This window comes from Lutzomyia longipalpis, chromosome 1 (genome assembly GCF_024334085.1).
Source record: "Lutzomyia longipalpis isolate SR_M1_2022 chromosome 1, ASM2433408v1".
In the NCBI taxonomy this organism is placed as follows: Eukaryota; Metazoa; Arthropoda; class Insecta; order Diptera; family Psychodidae; genus Lutzomyia; species Lutzomyia longipalpis.
In genome coordinates, this window is record NC_074707.1 from 1,561,500 (window position 1) to 1,581,138 (window position 19,639).

At 40.7% G+C, this 19,639-nt stretch overlaps 6 protein-coding genes across 6 annotated transcripts; 2 read left to right on the forward strand and 4 right to left on the reverse strand.

Annotated features, from left to right (window-relative positions):
• Positions 1–4,708: 4,708 nt before the first annotated feature.
• LOC129786482 (galactokinase-like) lies at positions 4,709–10,266 on the reverse strand. Its single transcript, XM_055821558.1, has 4 exons — positions 9,977–10,266; positions 6,913–7,349; positions 6,641–6,825; positions 4,709–6,520 (listed from the first exon to the last, which is right to left on the reverse strand). The coding sequence occupies exons 1-4, from the start codon at positions 10,136–10,138 to the stop codon at positions 6,135–6,137; spliced, it is 1,170 nt and encodes a 389-aa protein (XP_055677533.1). The 5' UTR covers positions 10,139–10,266; the 3' UTR covers positions 4,709–6,134.
• Positions 10,267–10,386: 120 nt separating this feature from the next.
• Positions 10,387–14,140, reverse strand: LOC129786504 (exosome complex component RRP4). Its single transcript, XM_055821586.1, has 4 exons — positions 14,092–14,140; positions 11,514–14,014; positions 11,214–11,443; positions 10,387–11,053 (listed from the first exon to the last, which is right to left on the reverse strand). Exons 2-4 carry the CDS (start codon positions 11,636–11,638, stop codon positions 10,521–10,523), a joined length of 888 nt encoding a protein of 295 aa, XP_055677561.1. The 5' UTR covers positions 11,639–14,014; positions 14,092–14,140; the 3' UTR covers positions 10,387–10,520.
• Positions 11,899–13,368, forward strand: LOC129786812 (origin recognition complex subunit 5). The gene is made up of 2 exons (XM_055822054.1): positions 11,899–12,834; positions 12,907–13,368. Exons 1-2 carry the CDS (start codon positions 11,899–11,901, stop codon positions 13,366–13,368), a joined length of 1,398 nt encoding a protein of 465 aa, XP_055678029.1.
• A 225-nt stretch (positions 14,141–14,365) lies between the features above and the next one.
• LOC129786497 (serine/threonine-protein kinase 16) lies at positions 14,366–15,855 on the reverse strand. Its single transcript, XM_055821580.1, has 3 exons — positions 15,416–15,855; positions 15,181–15,353; positions 14,366–15,124 (listed from the first exon to the last, which is right to left on the reverse strand). Exons 1-3 carry the CDS (start codon positions 15,523–15,525, stop codon positions 14,451–14,453), a joined length of 957 nt encoding a protein of 318 aa, XP_055677555.1. The 5' UTR covers positions 15,526–15,855; the 3' UTR covers positions 14,366–14,450.
• A 10-nt stretch (positions 15,856–15,865) lies between these two features.
• On the forward strand, positions 15,866–17,605 carry LOC129786454 (probable RNA-binding protein CG14230). Its single transcript, XM_055821499.1, has one exon. The coding sequence runs from the start codon at positions 15,973–15,975 to the stop codon at positions 17,584–17,586; it is 1,614 nt and encodes a 537-aa protein (XP_055677474.1). The 5' UTR covers positions 15,866–15,972; the 3' UTR covers positions 17,587–17,605.
• Positions 17,593–19,218, reverse strand: LOC129786465 (carboxypeptidase Q-like). The gene has a single exon (XM_055821532.1). It carries the CDS (start codon positions 19,091–19,093, stop codon positions 17,654–17,656), a length of 1,440 nt encoding a protein of 479 aa, XP_055677507.1. The 5' UTR covers positions 19,094–19,218; the 3' UTR covers positions 17,593–17,653.
• Between the last annotated feature and the right edge of the window lie 421 nt (positions 19,219–19,639).

Here is a 19,639-nt window from a genome sequence, read left to right on the forward strand (position 1 = left end):
TACTTCCTGGATTTAAGGATATGATAGACCATTAATTCAGGCTGAGTTGTGGGAATTTATAATTTCTTAATTAAATTGAATTGAAACTGATACAATAAAAGTTAAATTTTCTATACAAATAGGTACGGTTAAGTTTCAACTAAATTAAAGAGGTTTAATCGCTTTACAAATTGAATATGAATTTTTAATAAAAGTTCTTTTCTAATTTAAAGAAAAGACGTTAATCATGCATAAATAAATTCACAGTGATGATCATAAAAGAGTCCGTTGAATTTTCCAAAAAATTTATTAATAAACTTTAATGTCTTTAATTGTTTTAAATTATATTCAGTTACTATAACTACTTCATGCTTTAATTAGCTCCTTTTGGCCGTCATAGATACCTGGTGGCTTGAGTGTCTTAGCACGGTACGCCGGTACGCCTCAAAGAGGGTTTTGTATGAAAGCTTCCCTATAGAAGGATGAGGAATTGTGAAGTGGCTGATACGTCACGCAAAGGAGAGAGCTCTTTAATTATTGGAGTAGGTGTCGTACGTGTTTCCCATGCATCACACACAATACCATTGGGACGGGGGCTTTTGAGGGTGAGCCACAGAATGCGATGGGGCAGGGGGTGGGTGGATTGTATGGGCAAAAGGAGCACTTTGTGTGTCGCACACATTGTCACGTTTCCTCGTGCAAAGTCCTCCGTCTCGCTGAGAGCAAAAATCCTATAAAGAGGCGATGGAAAAAGCTTCCACAGTGTGGGGAGCTTTTTTTTTTTCATTTATGTACACACCCCCTATGGGCCCTATCTTTTCGTCATCGTGTGCTGACTCGCATTGTCAAATGGGCAAAGGTAAAAAAAAAGTATCGCACAACCACTTTCCATCGCTGAAGCTACCACCTTTCGCAAAAAAAAATCATGTTAGGGTTTTACTGTCACTCTTTTTCAGGAATTTCATTTTTTTTTTAATTCCATTCTGTCACTTTGGGATTATTGGAAAATTCACGGTACTCCATTTGGAGAAATCATTCGGAGCTTTCTACATAATTGGTATGCCAATCAATAGGTATAAAATAAATCATTCTTTTAATATTTTCTCTGTTGGTGTTCTCAGAGATTTTTCTTTCGCAAAAAACAAGTAAAGAAAACTCACCTCTTAACCTTTCTACGCTTAAAGTCAGCGAACTTTAGTAGAACACCTGTTGAAGAACTATTAATTCTGCTTTATTATGCTAAAAATATGCAAAAAGAATTCACTATAAAGTTCTACAAACTACAACGGCAGCTCATAAATTTTGCAATCTTTATCATTTTCCGTCTAGGGAGCATAAAATGAAAGAGGTTGCCTTAAGTGGTGAGCAATCTAAATTGATTGAGAAGAGAAGCAGGGAAAAGAGAAAATTAGCATTTTACTATATACAAACATATACAATAAATGTGAGTTTGTATCAACTAATTTGAATAATATAAACTTCTAGTTCGCAAATAACTTTTGGGTGTGCTAAGAAGTTTACCATTTGCATGTTTAGCTTAAGGAATTTATTTTCGCTGTTGAAAGAAATTCCAAATGATACAAAAGTCTAATGGGAATGTTGGGAAATTTTCTGGAAAAACCACTCTTGTTGCTAAATTTTCCTGGTAAATTTTCTAAGCGGCAAATTATGGTCAATTAGTCAATTAAAATTCTTCAATATTTCTTTAAATTTTAACTACTCAAAGAATCAATGTAGAGCCGAAAACTTATTAACGGCACAATCTCAAAATGGTACACGTCTTGAGCAAGTGAAATGTCGTTGCGCCTTCATTTGCAAATTTCCTAGAATTCTTCATTATTTATTCGAGTTTGTTGCAAGTACAACCCTCCAGGGAGCCTTAAGTTGCAATTTGCTGAAGAAAATGTGAGTGTACAACGCAGGATATTTTTTCCACTATGAGACGGCTTTTGCAATTGGCAAAATGAGAGACTTTTGTAATTAAATATAAAACTCTTATTTAATGCAATCAACTTTTAATAAGTTTCTTTGGCAGAAACCATAAAGAGTTTTTCAAAGATTTCTTCTCAAGAGTTTCTTCTTGAGGAATTATTTGTTGTTGGAGAAAGGGCGAGGAAATAGATGAAACATGGAGAATCAATATAGAAAAGATTTTAGGGGAAGAAATGGGCATGCAGAAATTGAGGAAAAGAAAAAAACGAACATCCAGTTTCCAGGAAAAAATATAAAACAGAAAATTTTCTCCAAAAAATTAATGAATTTTTAAAAATTTTCCTTTCAGAAATAATAAATTATTTCTTGCAAAAATAACTAACACCCCTATGCTCACCTACATAATAAAATTTTTAGAATTATTTAAGGAAACCCCGTGCGAAGGAAATTCACGAAATTTAAACACAAAACCCCATAAATGAATTTTTAAAATTTACAACTTTCAGTCTTTCATGGAGCTTTGGGGTGTTTGTTTAAGAACGTGGCAGGGGTTGATTAAATCTCCGAACCGCGAAGAATAAATCATGGTTGTTTTTCTTTCAAACCACCCCCCTAGAATTATCTTCTGTCTCACGCGGTGTGTGTGACAATCTAACAATAAAATTACCATAATTCATTAGACTAACAATACGAACAACCCTTAGATCCATCGACCTCACATTTTATCTTTTTTTTGTCCAAGAAGCGGATGGGGGTTTTTTCTTCTTTCCAATCACCCCCTAAAAAGTTTTACATTTTTTTGCAGAATATAATATTTTGTACACACCCAGGATATCCAAAGATCGACCTCAATTTGGGTAGCAGACGAAGCATTCCTCACCCACTACCACCCTGTTTAAACCCCTTTTCAGCATGCTCCTTCCGCCCTTTATGAATATCCCAAAGATTTACAAAAATTTTTCATTTTATTGCACTATATAGATTTATATATAACGCCATTCCATCATCTGTTCACCAAAAACTTCCTCCAGAGTCTCTGTTTCTGACGAGATCAACGACAAGAAGGATATTGTACAACAAAAAAAGGAGCCACAATAGGGAAGTGAAAGGAGACAGCAAAAATGAAGAAATTCAATGAAGGAGAGAAGCCGTTTTTGTCCATCCCCCACCCCTCATAGTGTTATCATAAAATCTAAAATTTATCCCCATTACTGTCCAAAGGAAGGGAAGAAAATATCCCTTTTTCCCATCAAATTTCCACATCGTTAAAATTGCGATATAAATATGGGGAATTTTCGTGAAGAACCCCCAAGAATTCCAAACAAAACCATCCCCAACTTTTTTCTGTTTTCCTCCTTTTCACGCACAAAATTGCACGACAATCAAAATCGATCACACACTATTTGAGCCATTGTCTGTCCCCTCAATTTCTCTCCTCTTCACCCAGATCAAGAGATTCACCCCCATTTTATTTTATTTCCCTGTAAGATGTGTATTTGCCCCATGGCGGCACCACCATTTGGAATTAGAGAAGTAGAGACATTTTCTACCATAAAATAAAAATGTTTTCCCACGAGGGAAATCATTTAGAAGTAATTTGGAGAATCGAGATTGGAACTCATACCATGTAAAAAATTATTCGAGCATAAAAAGATAGAATAGAAAATTAATTTAATCTCCTATCGTCCTGTGCGCATTCATTTTTGAATTTATTTATTCAACATAAAAGGGTTATGCATCAGGGGATGGGGTGTAACTCCTTTGAAGGGGTTTTTTTTTATAAGAAAGGAAATGAGTTTTTTCCTGTACAATCTATTGTAAGTATCTGATTTGAAATAGGAGCTTATTCTCATAGGGAAAACTTCTAGAAGATCGGAAATAATTTAAAAAAAACTTCCAAACAGACTTACCATTTTCTACTACTTGTATTAACTGAACTACATCAACAGAAACTTGTCAAAAAAAGCAATCAATGATGTCACTATTGTGCTTATTTATTGTATCTTCAAACGCACGAAACATGTACGCCAAAGTTGCGTCGATGAATTTTAACTTAAACTTTGTAGTTTTGAAACATTTTTGAAAAAATATTTCTTTTGAAAATTGGAAAATTTTCGATCACAAGCACAATGGATAGTTTTCCATCCGGAAATGATTTTCTTATGAATCTACATCCAAATTATGTGTAGGAAAAACCTTTTATTTTAAGATCCTGTTAAAACTCACCGCTGAAACATTAGCGTGCATGTTTCACACGTTTAACACTCAAAACACACGAATTTCTAACCTCAAACTTTAACCTTTTTTTATTTTTTTTTATTTTAAAGCTTTACGGCCCCAGCCTTTTCAAGCCACAAGGCCAACTTTAACCTTAAAATTCAATCATAAAGAAAACTTTTTTTTTCTGATTTTCTAGAATAGATGTAAAGGCGGTTGAAAAAAATTAAATTGGCAGCAAGTACCAATTTTGTCCTCCAAATGTTAAAGAGACAAAAATACGGCTGTGACGTAATTGTTTGTATTTTAGAGTAAATCTGATCCGGTTTTTTTAGCTTTCTAGTTGGAAATGGTTAGTCTGTTTGGCTCTTACAGAATATTTTTTAAACCTCATGAAAAATACATTTATCCCGTATTTTTCAAAAACAGAAATTAATTTGTTCCTCGCCAATTCCAATATTTTTGGCATTGATCTGTATTTATAAAGTTTTTTTCTTTGCTAATAAATTTAATGGTCAAATGGAGATTTTAAAAATAGAATCGAATGGAAAATAAAATGATTCCTTGAAAATTGAGAAATGTATTAATTTAATTTATTATGATTTGCCCTTTACAGAAATATACTTCCAGGAAGAGAAATTATCGGAAATTGCATCTCCTTCATTCCATGATGGTGCAATTCAGCGTTAACAATCAGGGAAATGCGGACCACGAGTGAAAATTGAAGAGATAAAAATTTTTCAAAAGACTAACTTTATGATTTCGTCACATTAGCAATTCTGCAAGACTGTGCACTCAACATTTCCCATGGGGACAGATGAGTTGCAAAAGTATCAGCAGCGAAGAAATAATCTTCCCTGTGGAGTTTTAGTTGGAAAATTCTTCTTTTTTCTTACTTTTTCTTCTTCTGGCAAATCAAGGAATTTCCTTCTCTGTGTGCATTCGCCTCCAAGAGAAGCGCGAGTCTCATTGAATTTCATTGCCTTCACGCTTGTTTCCGTTGCTCATAAATAGTTATAAGACTTCCTCCTTATATATGAAAGTTTTTCTCCTTCTCCGGTGGTGTTTGCGCGTGCAATGAGGAGAGTAAAAGGGTTGGAGGAAATTGAATACGATTCGATTAATCTTACTCCCATTCACTCTGTGCAGACAAGCCGGTGCACTTGAATCAATTTCTCAAATTACATCCAAACGACTGACACGCACCAAAAATTTAAATTCCAACTGAATTTAATGTGAAATTGATTTACGATTCTTTACACTTTTCTTTTTTATTTTTCTCTCCTTTACGTTTAAGGGGGGTCTCTTGGGAAAACTGTTAGAATTTACACATTTTTAATGCTTTTTTTTCTTGGGGTTTTTCTTAAACTTGGTTTTCCGATGTTGGTTACATTTGCAGCCTAATTACTGAAATGTAAGAAAATCACTTTCAGCCATCTTAGGTGCGACGCCATCTTGAGATTTTTCTCAAAACACAAAGGTTTTTCTCAGGATCTACTGGATGGATTTTGATGGGGTAAAAAGCAAATGAAAGAGGAAGCATCAACAAATAATGTACCAGAACAGATTTTGGAATTTCGACTTTTTAGCTGAGAAAAGTAGAAAAATATTCTTATGCACTTTTCATAGCTTCTGAATGGAAATTCAAAAAATCGTTCCGGTACATTGTTCGGTGATACTTCCTCTTTCATTTGCTTTTTACCCCATCAAAATCCATCCAGTAGATCCTGAGAAAAATCTACATTTTGAGGAAAATCACAAGATGGCGTCGCACCTAAGATGGCGGAAAGTAATTTCTTACTATTTAATTAATAAATCTTTAAATGTAACTAACAATTGAAAACCAAGCTTAAGAAAAACCGGAAAAACCCCAAGAAAAATAAAAATATGTAATTTCACCAGCAGCTCTCAAAAGAGACCTCCCTTAAGCTCCTCCGCATGCTCCCACACCCTTCCTCCGCCAGGAAATGGAATGTAATTCAATCGGAGAAATGGATTTTTTGGAATCACGGTGAAATGAGACGGGCGCCAGCACTTGGGGTGGCAAGGTAGAAGGTTGGTGTACCACCCAATGTGCAATACGCCACAGCAATGCGATCAATCACTTCCTGTACGTGGGATTTTTTCACGAGAGTTACGGTGCACCCACCAAATCCACCGCCTGTCATACGAGACCCCAAAACCCCCTCACATGCCACAGCCGTGTCCACGAGCAGATCCAATTCACGACACGACACCTCAAAATCCCAACGAAGGGATTGATGGGATTCCACCATGAGGCGTCCCATTGTGACAAAATCCCGTCTCGAGAGAGCTTCTGACGCCTCCTGTGTCCTCTTAATCTCCGTAATCACATGCCGAGCCCTCTTCAGCTGAACAGGATCCTTAACAGCTGCAAAGAAATCACCACAGCAACAATTCAACACTTCACAACAGCAGAGAATCAAGAGAATTTTCTTTTTAATCCAGTTTGTGAATGAAAATGAAGGGACGACACTCAAGGGGTACTCACCAGTGAGACAGTCTGTCGTTTTAGCATCACGATAGCTGGTGAATCCCATAGCGGATAGTGCATCAGTGCATTGCTTCCTCCGAGTGGGGTACTCACTCGAGGACAATTCGTGCTTCACATTGGAATTACAAATGAGTAGAACAAGCTCATCGCTCATCAGGGGAATCTGCTGGGCGGTGACACTCCTGCAAATAAGCGATGGGAATTGCAATTCAATCCGTAACACCACCACACCATACCAACTTCTCCCCAACCCCAAGCTTCACACTTACTGGCAATCAATGAGGAGGGCATGATTCTCTTGACCCATTACGGAAATCAATTGGTCCATGATACCGCATGGCATTGCAGCAAATGTATGTTCAGCTTTCTGGCAAATGAGCGCCTTGGCTGCATCAGAGGGGATTTTGTGACCCGTAAGACCTTGCAAGAAGGTGACTGTAGCCACCTCCAGGGCAGCACTGCTGGATAAACCACCGCCCACGGGAACATTGGAAACAATCACGGCACTAAAGCCAGGAATGGGATGTGGGAAATGATGGCAGACTCCTTTGACGTAGTTGGCCCACTGAGGGGCTCCCTTGGTCACATTGTGGCTATCAAATGTGCACCGACGTGGCTCATCCACGCCCTCGCACAGCGTCACAAGATTAACCTGGGAAGCACTTCCATTCCGGGAACCCACAATTAGGGTAACCATCGGAAGGGCCTACAAATTGTTGTAGAATAAATATGAGATATTTTAGTTTTTTCTTAAAATTATTTCTTTAATTTTCTTGACAATTTTATTTATTTTTTAGCGCATGAAAAAGATTTTTCTTTTTAAATTAATTTTCAAAGCTTTGTTTTATGATTTTGCGGGTTTTCAATAAGAAAATATTTTAGGTAAACTAAAAGACATTTAATTCTTAATTTAGTTCCATCAATTTTTTTTTAAGTTTTAGGTATTTCATTTAGAATCGAAATAAAAGTTTTTTTTTAATTCTCAATGATTAAAAAAAACTCTTTGTATTTTAAAGGTTATGCAAATAAAATAAAATAATTAAATTATAAAAACGAGAAGATCGATGAGAATCTTTTCAAGCATAAAAAATATAATACTTAAAGCTTCGTGGCAGAAAAAAAACCGAAAGAGCTTATTTTTAGGGGAGCACAACCTAAATCCGACCGTAAACTTTTTTGTTTTAACCAAAGCTAAGCCAAAAGTAAAGGAAGTTGTTTTAATCACTTAATAAGACAATTTTAACCTCTGAGATGCGGAGGCCTTGGCACACCCTTAGAATGCGAAGGTGGGGTCGTTGAACGACCCCAAAAAGAAGGCCAATTTTCTCCCAAACTATACAACCTGGAGTTGTCGGGTTAGTGCCTATAGATTCCTTATATAGTCCTCTTACCCCTTGCATCACAAATTCGCCACCCGGAAACACGCAAAAGAAGATATTAGGGAAAAACATTTTTCACTCATTTTTCACACTTTCTTCGTGAGAAATTTGCCACGAAGTTGACCGCAACTGCTATTTTTTTTCACTACTTCCCCACATTCCCCTCACTTCCCGCACCGTGATAAATGGCAATATTTCTCAAATATTCTTTATTGTTTTGCACATTTATATGCTTCTAATTATGTTTTATGTTGTTTATGTTACTTATTCGCGATAATTCTGACACTGAGATGGTAAAGTGAGAAAGTAAACACAACCCTTCAACCCCCTTCAACCATATGATTTATGATGTGACTAACTTCATTCTAAAAAATTTTCCGCAGCATGGCCGTTACACCAATTTTTGAATTCCCTTCTTCTACATTTTCCTCAATAACTTTTCTTGTGGTGGTCGGATTGAGCTGAAATTTTTACACAACCTCCTCAGATAACCAAAGAACTTATTTCCAAAAGATGGGAATGGTATCTTTTATATTTATGGAGATATAAAACGAAATATAGCGCTGGGGTCGTTCAACGACCCCGCTCCGCATCTCAGAGGTTAACAAACAAAAAATCCAAGATTGTTTCTCTCATATTCTTATCATTTTTGACGGGATCTCTAAAGAAAAAAAAAGCTTGAGAATGTACTTGAGAGACTTGAGATTACAAGTTATAATTACGATGTGGTTGAGATCTTACGGGCCAAGTGATAAGATTAAATTAATAAAAAAGAGAAAAGAATTTTTTCTTAATCTCTATTTCATAATCAATACAAACCAATTTAAAGCGATTTTCTTTGATTAATGTGTCTAGGAAAAATATTTTTAGATGCTGATAATGCCAGGAACTGAATATTTCCTATTTTTTAGCATAAAATATACCGATTAATTAAAAAAAATCATAGAAAAAAGTATGAGAGATTGATTTTTAAATAATTCTCTGATTGGCGCCATTGGAAGGGTAAGATTGCCATTAGGGGTCGTTGGAGTATTTTTTTAGGTTCTGCTGGGTTGAAAAAAGTCCTTAGCCTTAAAGGTTTTGATTTTATGGACTTTTCTTAAATCCTGATTAAATCCTAAATAACAATAATTTATTCTAATTTGAATAAATAGGAAATATGTTTAGAAGTTTCCATCAATGCCCTATTTCGCCAAATTGGTTGAGAAATATAAAAAATAAAAAAATATTTTGGCGCTACGTCCCATATAGGAACAGGGCCGGCCACCCTATATGATGTTGTTGTTCTCCTTGCGGAGAAGTAGTGGGCGGCCTTGCTAGATACTACCACGTGTGGGCCATTTTACGGATAGGAGTGTATCAATCTCCTGATCCAACCGGTCAACGTGATCTAATTGCACGTTGGCGGATGGGGCGCGTTGCCGGGTTCTGTATTCGAACCGGCGACCTTTGGATGCGCAATCAAGCGCTCTATCCACTGCACCCCAGGCCCACCTGGTTGAGAAATAAATCCTCAAAAAAAAGATTTTAAAATCCTTGACCTTGAAAAATCCTTAAAAAAAAAATTATTTTAGCTTCACGGCGTATACTAACTAAATATTTTTATAAAGAATCTTCAAAATATAAACTAAAATGAGGATCATTTAAAAGCGATCTTGAATTATCCCAAATAATTGTAATTTTAGAAGAAAATTGGAGAATTTTCAGGGTAATTTCAAGGTCAAATGTTTCCTTAAAAATAAACTGAGGGTCAGATTTAGGCATCATGTCTCTATCTCTCTTATCATTTAGCGTTTATCCTGAAGACTCGATCACAGACGGATTACGCACAAAAACGTCATTTTTTGAAGAATAATTTCAGAAACGTGGCGATTTTTTTTATGGATTTTGGAGAGATTTTTTTTATTGTAAATTCCCATCTCTCACAAATCATCGAATGAGCAACAGAACTTACCATGGGAAGAACAAATCCATCATTGTAGTCAATGTGCTCTCCTATCAAATTCACACGTCCTGGGGCACAGGCAACAACGTCAGGAGATCCCTTGAATTGCCTCTTGAAGACATCCCGAGCTGTTTCAAGGAGATTTGCAAAGGAATCCACCACTGTAACCATTTTGCAACAACAAGAGACTTCCTCACTTGACTTAGCACAACAACCAACTAATCCTCAAATATGCACTCGAGTGCACCTTATCAGCTTCTCCTGATTTTTTTTGTTTTATGTGTGTGCCCTCTCTCTCCCTGTCAAAAACAAATCAATATCAACCCAGAGTTGCGTCTTCTCCACACAATTAATCTGACCTCGCTGGCAGTTCTGGAATTATGATGTGGAGAGGGGAAGGCAAAATAAAAAAAAATGTGTCTTAAAGCGGTTGTAAAGGCGTTAAAGAAAGACGATAAGAACAGTTTATTGTGTTTTGTACGTTGCGCTGATGCTTTGTGTGTGTCAGTGCGCACGATTGCCCGGCGATGCGGTGAATTGACCATGAATGGGGTCAGTCTTCGTGGAGTTTGAGGCGATGCTGCGTGAGGAAGGCCACATCGAACATGGCCTCTTGACTCAGGAGTTCGTGCACTTCGTACTTGAGGGAGGCTTCGTAGGCATACTGGATGCTGGTGTCGTACAGCATGAGCTTGCACGCTGCCAGAGCCCCAATTGTATTCCGGAGACGTGCAATGACTTCCCTGTCGCTCCTTGACACGGACTCCTGGAGATTCTGATTGAATCCCCCATCATCTTCGGCCTCTGTCGATGCTGTGGGGGTGATCCAGATGAAGCCATTATTCCCGAGGATGACAGTTGCACCGCACGGGAGATTGTGGAAGTGAGTCTTGCAGCGTTTCACCAGCGATGGGAAGACTTTCACTAAAACTCCCTGAGAGAGTTTCCCGTATTTGAGACTCCGCGTATGCAGCGAGAGGCTGCCATCCTGAAAGATATTCTGTACTTCGGCTGAGATGAGATCCCCCTCCTTGAGATACTTTCTCATCATTTGCTCATCTTCCACTCCACGACGTCTTAGTTCACCTTGAAATTTTATTTATTTTTTTTACTGTTTTCCTGCCTCTTTTTTTATAATTTTTTTCTCCTTAGATTAATCAATAAAGGGTCTTGATCCGGAAGTTATTCTTCCTGATTCTCGACAAGATTAGAAAATTGTGAGAATTCAAAGAGATTAAGAACTTACCTCCTGGGAGATTAACTGATGACAGGAGAAGCACCGAATCCAGCCGGGCATTCGTGTCAACCTTCCATCGTTTCTGCTGCACTTCCGTCACTCTGGCCACAACAACATCCCCAATCTCTCCAACATACCGGCTCTTGAGGGGCTTTATGCAAATCAATTTATTAACCTTCTCCATCACACCTGCCACTGATGCTTTAATGTCATCTCCCTCCATGTACGTACCATGACCCCTGCAATAGCCAATCTATTAGTAATCACTTCCTGGGTTTCCTAGACAAGTATATTTAATTCAATCCCAACCTCATGTATCCATGCTGTGCTGTTATCACTTCTCCTGGTGTGTACAGACGCGGTGTTTTATCACTGGACATCAATTCATTGTCCACGCGATCTCTCGCTAAGCGGATTTGCACATTTGTGGACATTTTCCTGGAAGATTTTCCTGGTTTTTATCCTTTTTATCTGAATGAGAATGTTCCGGGAATGATTTGTTTTGTCAACATAACCCTACTTTTGTGAAGTTTCGCGTGTTTACCACCAGATTCTCTACTATCGCGAGAATTCGCCGTATATTTTCAAGTGCACGAAATAAGCGGGAAAAATCATAACCTCAATAATATTCCCAAGAAAATTAAGATTTTCACTGTTTCTCGTGCTTTTTGTGTGAAATTTCCCGAACTCACTCATGCAATACAGACGTCTCTTGCTGCGGATTGCCAGTCAGTATCCCTGTAGAGAGGATCTGGTGGATTCTCTGCATCAATTCATTGGATACAGCGATGAAATTCTCCCTGAGGCGATTTACATCTCTGGGCCTCCTTGTTGTGGGAAAACCGTCATTACATCTGCCCTCCTGCGTTACCTGAAGCACCTGCGCTATGCGGTTGTTGATTGCCTTGAATGCTACTCATCAAAGGTTCTCTTTGAAGACATCATTGATTCCCTGAGCTACCATGAGCCAACGTATGAGAACTCCTTTGCTCCTCTGGCTAAATGCGATACCATGAAGAGTTTCCTGGCGGAACTACGGAAAGGATTTGCCCAAGACACCGTGGTTATTGTCCTGAAGAATGCTGAGAAGCTTCGCGATATGGATGCAAACATTCTTCCCACATTCCTTCGCCTCAGGGAACTGTCTGGGATGAATGTGTGCTGCATCCTCATTGGGCAGATTCCATTTGAGAAATTCTATCCCAAAACTGGCCTTCCCAGTGTGCATCACATCAAAGTGCCGCAGTACACAAAGGAGCAAATTGAGATGATCCTCCTGAAGGATTCCAACCGAATGGGGCAAGCTCTGAAGGAGAAAATCTCAGCAGATTCCCAAATCCCAGAGGAAGAGCTGCAGAAGCGCTTGGAAATTATTTCTTCGTTTAATTTGGATTTCTTCCGAAACTACTTGAGTACCTTCCTGCACATGTTCTACCGTGTGTGCAGAAATCTCATTCAGCTGCGAATGGTGGCTAATGAGTGCTTCGAAAAATACTGTGAGCCTGTGTTCAGTGATCCCTCCATGAGTAGCAGTGCAAATATGCTTTGGAGGAATGTTTCAGGAACCCTCAAAGCAGCCCTGGAGACTCTCTACACGAGACTCAATGCTAGTTCCATTGAGAATTCCCAGGTAGGTGCAGGATTGAGGGATTTTGTAGGATGTGATGAGATTATCAAAGGAATTTTGTGGGTTTTGTTGTAGAATCGAGAGATGAAGGACTTTATACAGATTGTGGAGCTTCCTTTCTATGCAAAGTATCTCCTGATTGCCGGCTACCTGGCGAGTCATAACCCAGCAAAGGAAGATAAGCGGTTGTTCCTGAAGAATCACGGGAAGCAACGGAAGCGCCTCAAGAGCGTTAATGCAAAGGCGAAAGTTGCGGAGAAGACAATGCTCCTTCAGGGTCCAGCAACATTCTCCGTGGATCGTCTCCTGGCCATCTTTCATGCCATCATCGAGCAGAAAGTCTGCCTAACGTGTGATCTTCTAGCGCAGATTTCAACTCTCGTCGAATTGGGCTTCTTCACGCGCACCACCACCGACAGGAATATCCTCGAGGGATCCGCGAGATTCGTCTGTGGGCTCCAAGTGAGTGTTATTCAGCGTATTGGTGAGATGGTGGGCTTCCATGTGAATCGATACCTTTGCGATCTTATGCAGTAAAAGCTCAGGAAGTTGTTTATAATTCTCTGAATAAAAAAAAATCACAGCTAAAAAGAGTTTAACGTTATAACGGGAGGAGCGCTCTCGCAATTTCACTCTGTCGAATTCCAGCCACATGTGCTGATGGTAGTCCTCTCCCCTATTGCCGTATGCGAACCACAGGCTCGACATCAGGAAATCGAGGTGCAGATCCGAGAAGCTGTGTTTCCCTTTTTTCCCTTGGTAGTTGAAGAGCCTGATCAGGTCATCCTCCATGATGCACCTCAGGTCGAATCGGTCTTCTGGCATGACCGACCCAAGGAACCCAAAGTAGATTGGCATTAAAACTTCCTCCTCGAGCAGCCTCTCCACCTCCTCCATCGAGGCCAAAAGTTAATGTCTGTGTTTGGTTGTCAATATCTTTTGGAGTGGATGAGTTTGCTGTACCTTGTACGGGAACATCTTGAAATAGCGAAGAGCCCTGTGCAAGGTTGTTCTAGATGTTCTCAATTGAGCAGCTCGTTTCCGAATGGAAGTGTTTGGGCCGTTGTGAACGCTTTCTTCAGCACATTCCACAATTCCACTCCTTGGCGCATCATTCACCGTCCCACTGGCTTCAAAACGATTAATAAGTCGTCCCACGACGGTTCCTGAACCACATCATCACCTGTAAATACAAAATGGAAGTGTATTTCGCAGTTTCCCGACCCGCAGAATTAGTTTAAAATATTTATTCTTACTTACTTGAAGAGACCATCACTTCCTCCGTCTGAATCGGAAACACTGCCAAAGTGCACTGACTTCAATGGAAGAAAAAAAGCTCAGCTGATAAACCGGAAACGTGCATTATGCAAAGGTCGTAAAAGGGGTTCATCAGTTTTTACCAAAAAGTTCCTCCAAAAGTATGAAGAAAAAATGATTTTAGGAATTGAAATATTTGGCCAATATTATTCATAGGCCCCAGTCAAGGGGGAAAAGAGGGCCTTATGAATAATATTGGCCAAAATTTCAACGATCCTTTTTTCAGACATGGTAAAAAGTTTTTTATTTAACTTTATTTGTGAGCTTTATGCTTTTGCTACAAAACTGCCGGATGGGGGAGATCACAGGCGACTCTCTGACTTTGCAATAATGTCATTGGCGCGTTCAATGACACTGTAGATAAAGGGGCGCTCCATGGGGTTGAGCCGGAGCATAAAAGTTATGAGGTCGTGCATATCCGGCGAATAGGGGGAATCTTCGGGGAAAACAATGTTCCCACTGAGTACGGCAAGGGCCACACTGTCACCCTTCTCGTACACCGGATCATAGGGGCACTTGAAGAAGCAAATACTGTACAGGACACATCCTAAGCTCCAGATGTCCGTCCTCTCGTCAATCATGCAGTAACTCTGCACAGTGAAGAGTTCCGGGGCACGATAGACAATTGAGCAACGCTCCTCGGCGAGATCTTGCAATTTCTGCGCATCCTGTTGCCCACAGATTTGCACTCGGGCCTCCGTTGCCGAGCCCAAATCCACCAGAACGGGCTCCATTGTGTCCGAAAGGCAAATATTGGCTGTTTTGAGGTCTCTGTGGGCAATTGGATCGGGTTTTGCTTCGTGCATCGCCTTGAGACCTTCACAGATCCCGAGGAAAATGTGCAAGGCTTGAGTTTCATTCATAAAATCCCGCGAACGTGCTCGATGATTGAGGTGATCCTGCAGGGATCCATTCTTGTAGTAGGGCAGCACCATTAGTACCTCACTTGTTGCATTTATCACAATATCAGCATTTCCTGGACAAAAAAAATGTTTAATTTGTCAAAACATGCGCGGAAGTCATCAATTTTACCTTTTATCTGATGATCGATGATACTGATGATATTTTTGTGTTTCAATGAGCTGCTCAATTGAATTTCCCGAAGAGCTATTTGCTGATCTTCCACCCCGTGGCAGGTCATGCGCTTCAGGGCATACTTGGTCTTTGTCGTGGAATTCTCCACAAGGTCAATGATGCTAAAACCCCTGGAAGAGATTTATTGAGGATGAGGAATGTCTTTGGGGGAAATTCTGGGGCTCAAACTCACCCCTGAGCTATTTGTTCCAGTACTGTGTACTTTGTGCCATTAATGACGATACTTTCACGCGTACAGATGCAACCCATCTTGAAGATTATGGCCCATCCCATGCTATTCATGTCACTTGACCTACACAGCTACCCTCCGTTCGCCCCCAAGAATCTCCACAAAAGATATCAACGAGTTTTTTTTTTGTAGGAATATTTTTCTCCTTCCGGGGGCGTCAAAATACTTATTGGAAGAAACGAATCTTTTCCCAAAGCTTTCGGCATTAACCACACCTCTCTCAGTGGAAAGTTTGTCAATTATTTGAACCCTTGTCAACAATCTCCTTTGCTTCTCTTGGCATTTTACATCGGCAGGGAATTTTCACTAAATTTTTCTCAATTTTGCATTTTTGTAACCAATCACAAAGTTGTTTACACTTTTTTCTGCAACGTGTCAAACATTCGCCGCACTTCGCCGGAGTTTGACAGCTGAGCGAATTCGCCTCCACGTGCATTCCTCATTGTTTTGATCTCGATGAAGTGTTGTGGTGGATAAGAGATAAAGATCGTGGAGCCACAATGACGAGACTCTTTGTGGGAAATTTACCTCCAAAGGCCACAGAGGAGCAGCTGGCGAATGAATTCAGTGCCTACGGTGTGGTGTCCTCTGTGGATATCAAAGTCAAGGAAACAGCCAACAATCTCAGCAGCAAATTTGCTTTCATTTCCATTGAGATTGAAGACTCATTGGTGCAGCAATGTATCAGGGAATTCAAGGAAATGCCCTTCCATGGGCACTACCTCACGGTATCCGTGGCCAAGGAGAGCTTCCTCGATAAGTTGAAGCGTGAACGTGAAGAAGCAGCCAAGGAAGAATTTGCGAAGAAGCTTCCGAAGAAAGTTGAAAAGCAGGAGGAATCTGAGGAATTTATCGTCCGGAAAAATGCCTTCGCCGATGAGATGAAGCAGCAGCAAAATCTCCCGGATGATGAAGACAATTTCCTCGTGAAGAAACGCGGCCAAGGGGCAAAGATTGTCAATGGGATGCTCAAAATATACGGAGATCCGGGATTTGTACGCTCTGAGGGGGAGAATTCAACGAAGAAGTCAGCAGAGAAAGATCCAAAAGCCTTGATGTCTGAGAAGAAGCGCCTGGAGTCGCTGGAGAGGAAGAAAAATGCATATAGAGAGCAAAAATTTGCGATAAAGTCAGCTCTTTCGAATGGTCAGAGTGCAGAGAAGGCGAAAAAGATCATTTTTGGCGACACTGAGACGCGTGAGAAGCCAATGAAGCTGCTGGATGACGACGATGACGATGATGAAGTGGATTTTTCCGTTAGACAGCAATTCCAGGGGGAATCAGGGCAGAAACTCCTCAAACTCCAATCGAAATTCCAGGATGATAAGAGATTTGCTCTCAGTGAAGATTTCCGTGAAGATGATGATGAAGTTGCAGGAAAGGTTGTTGATGAATTTGAGGATGAGAAGAAGAAGCAATTGGAGATTCTGGAAGGAGTTGTGGGGCGTCCTCTGGCGGAGAAACCCAAGAAAACCTTCCAGACAATGCTGCGGTATGATCCAACGAAGAAGGATCACGAGAAGTACGTGAAGAAGGAGGAGGATTTGGAGCACAACAAGGGGAAGAATGTGAAGAAAACCGAAGCTCCTGTTCAGGTGTCATCGGAGAAATTCTACAAAGTCAACACAACAAGCATCGAGCAATCCCTGAAGAATGGTGGCGAAGGATTTAGTTTGCTGAAAATGCTGGGAAGGGATGCAGAGCCTGTGGAGGAAGCGGATGAAGAGGATCTATATGAGACCACCGCTTCCAGCAGTAATCTTCCGCCTGGGAAACGCTTCAAGTACGACTCATCAGATGATGAGAAGAGTGCCAAGAAGAAGAAAACTCCCGCAAAGATCCCAAAAGATACTTCCGGAAGCAAAACGGGTGGAAAGAAAAATAAAAGAGGACTCTTCCGGGAGAGTTTCTTCATTCAATCCGGAGATGCACGACTCGAGGAGGGTGGTAGCTTCTTTCAATCTCTCGCAACTTCAGCTGGGGAAAGCTTCCCGGAGAAACGACAGCAGCTGAAGCAAATTGTGAGCCGGAAGATCCGGAAAAATAAGCTAAAAGGAATAGCAAATTTTGTCCGGAAAAAGGATTTCAAAGGAAAAGCAAAGAAAATTAAATAAAAATAATTTTTTAAATGATTTTTTAAACGTTTTATTTAATAAAAAGAATTAAAAAAAAAATATTGAGTTAAGATTTAATATTTTTAGGGATTTCAATACTAAGATCAGCAATTACATAGCTCATGGCTGCAAAGATGGCTGTACACTTGTCCAGAGCATCGGGATCTTCCACCAGCATTGTGTCTGCATTGGAATGATGGAACCAGAAGTATTTTTCATTTTTATTCAGCAAAGAAGCTCCCGGGAAGCCCCTGTCGGTCCACACGGAAATATCTGGGCCCCCGTCGACGGGGGATGCGAATTGTGTGGCATTGAGGGGTGCCAGGAGTTGCAGAATCTCCCGGAAGATACATTCAGCCTCCTTGGTGCCACTGAAATCCATCCCAGTTGGCGTGAAGGTGCCAATGTCGGATTCAATGAAGAAATTAAATTCATCCTTCTCAGTTTGGCTGTGATTTGCCTGGTAGGATCTCGCCCCCCAGTATCCCTGCTCCTCACCAGTCCAGAGAATTGCACGGATTGTCCTTCGAGGCTGCAAGCCCAGTGCTTTGAGGAATTTAACAGCATGCCAAGCTATGAAGGCACCACCACCATCATCCATGGCGCCAACACCGACATCCCAGCTATCCAGATGTCCGGAAACTACAACAACTGAGCTATTCTCCTTCCTACCCTGAAGCTCTCCGATTGTGTTGCGAGATTTTGCCACACCCTTGTCCACATCATTCATTTCCAGATGAATCCGAATGGTTTCATTGCGACGATACATCCGCAGGAGTCTCATGGCATCTTCAACGGTGACAGAGGCAACAGGGATCTTCCTGACACCATCCTCGTAGTCCTGATAGCCCGTGTGGAGGGTAGACAGGGAGAAGGGTGTTACAGATCGCACCAGAGCAGCTGAGGCGCCCTTCTTTGCTGCCCTCGTAGCTCCGTGGCTTCTGTACTGAACTGTCTTCCCGTAGGATTCCCATGGGGGAGCATAGACAACAATCTTCCCCTTCACAGCCTCATCTGGAAGAGCATCGAGTTCATCGAATGACTCAACAGCCACAACTTCACCCATTATTCCTCCCCTCATGGTTCCCACGGAGCTGCCAAGACCGAGAATTGGGAGATCAGCTTTTCGTGGACTCAGCATGGTTGCACTCTCATATCCTCGCTTCCAGTTTGTCACATTTGCCTCCTCGGTGTAGGCATGCAATCCTGCATTTGCCAACTCTCCAACCATGTAATCAATGGCATCCTCGAGACTCTGAGATCCCGCCATCCGTGGTCCGAATTTATCCACAAACTTACCGAGACTTCGCCAAGTTTCTCCCTTGAAATCACCACCAACAACCTTCCGGATGATTTTCTCCACAACAGGCTGATACGAGAGAATCTCCTTCCGCAATCCCGGTGGCAGAGAACACTCATCACTCCACAAATCATCCACACGATTGTCCAGAACACTTCCATTGGCGCCCACAATGAGAAAGAGGCTCAGCAGCAGCAGCAGCAGCATCTTGAGATCTTGACGCAGCAGATGATGAAACACAACTGAGGGAATTATCTCAGACTTTTCATTTTTGCAAAAGGAAGTCTCCACAGATTGTGATAAGAAGTGAATTCCTTCCACAAAGAGAGTGAGAGCTAATCTTCTATATAATAAAGAAAGGTCTCTCTATAATTTCGTGTCTGTACTATGCATTTCTACACCGTTGGTCCGATCGCGATGAAATTTGGTACAGAGTCTACTGATCCCAGGCGGTTTTCACCAAAGACATTCATTTTCCCCCCGGAGCCCCCCTTCATAGCGCCCCCATATAAAAATCACGCTTTTTTGACAACTTTTTGAATTTAGCGCCATTTTTGGTACTATTTGCTCAAGAGAAAATGAGATGGATGCATTTCCTGCTATCCGTCTCCCTCACACTTTCAGTTTTTTACAGTTTTCTCGCGTTTTCCGCCGAATTTTCCGGCCGGAAGTAAGTTTTTGCAATCAGGAAGCGACGCCGCGTCAAATGGCATCATTGGTTTGAAAAGTTCGCGAAAATGCATTTCCAGAAAA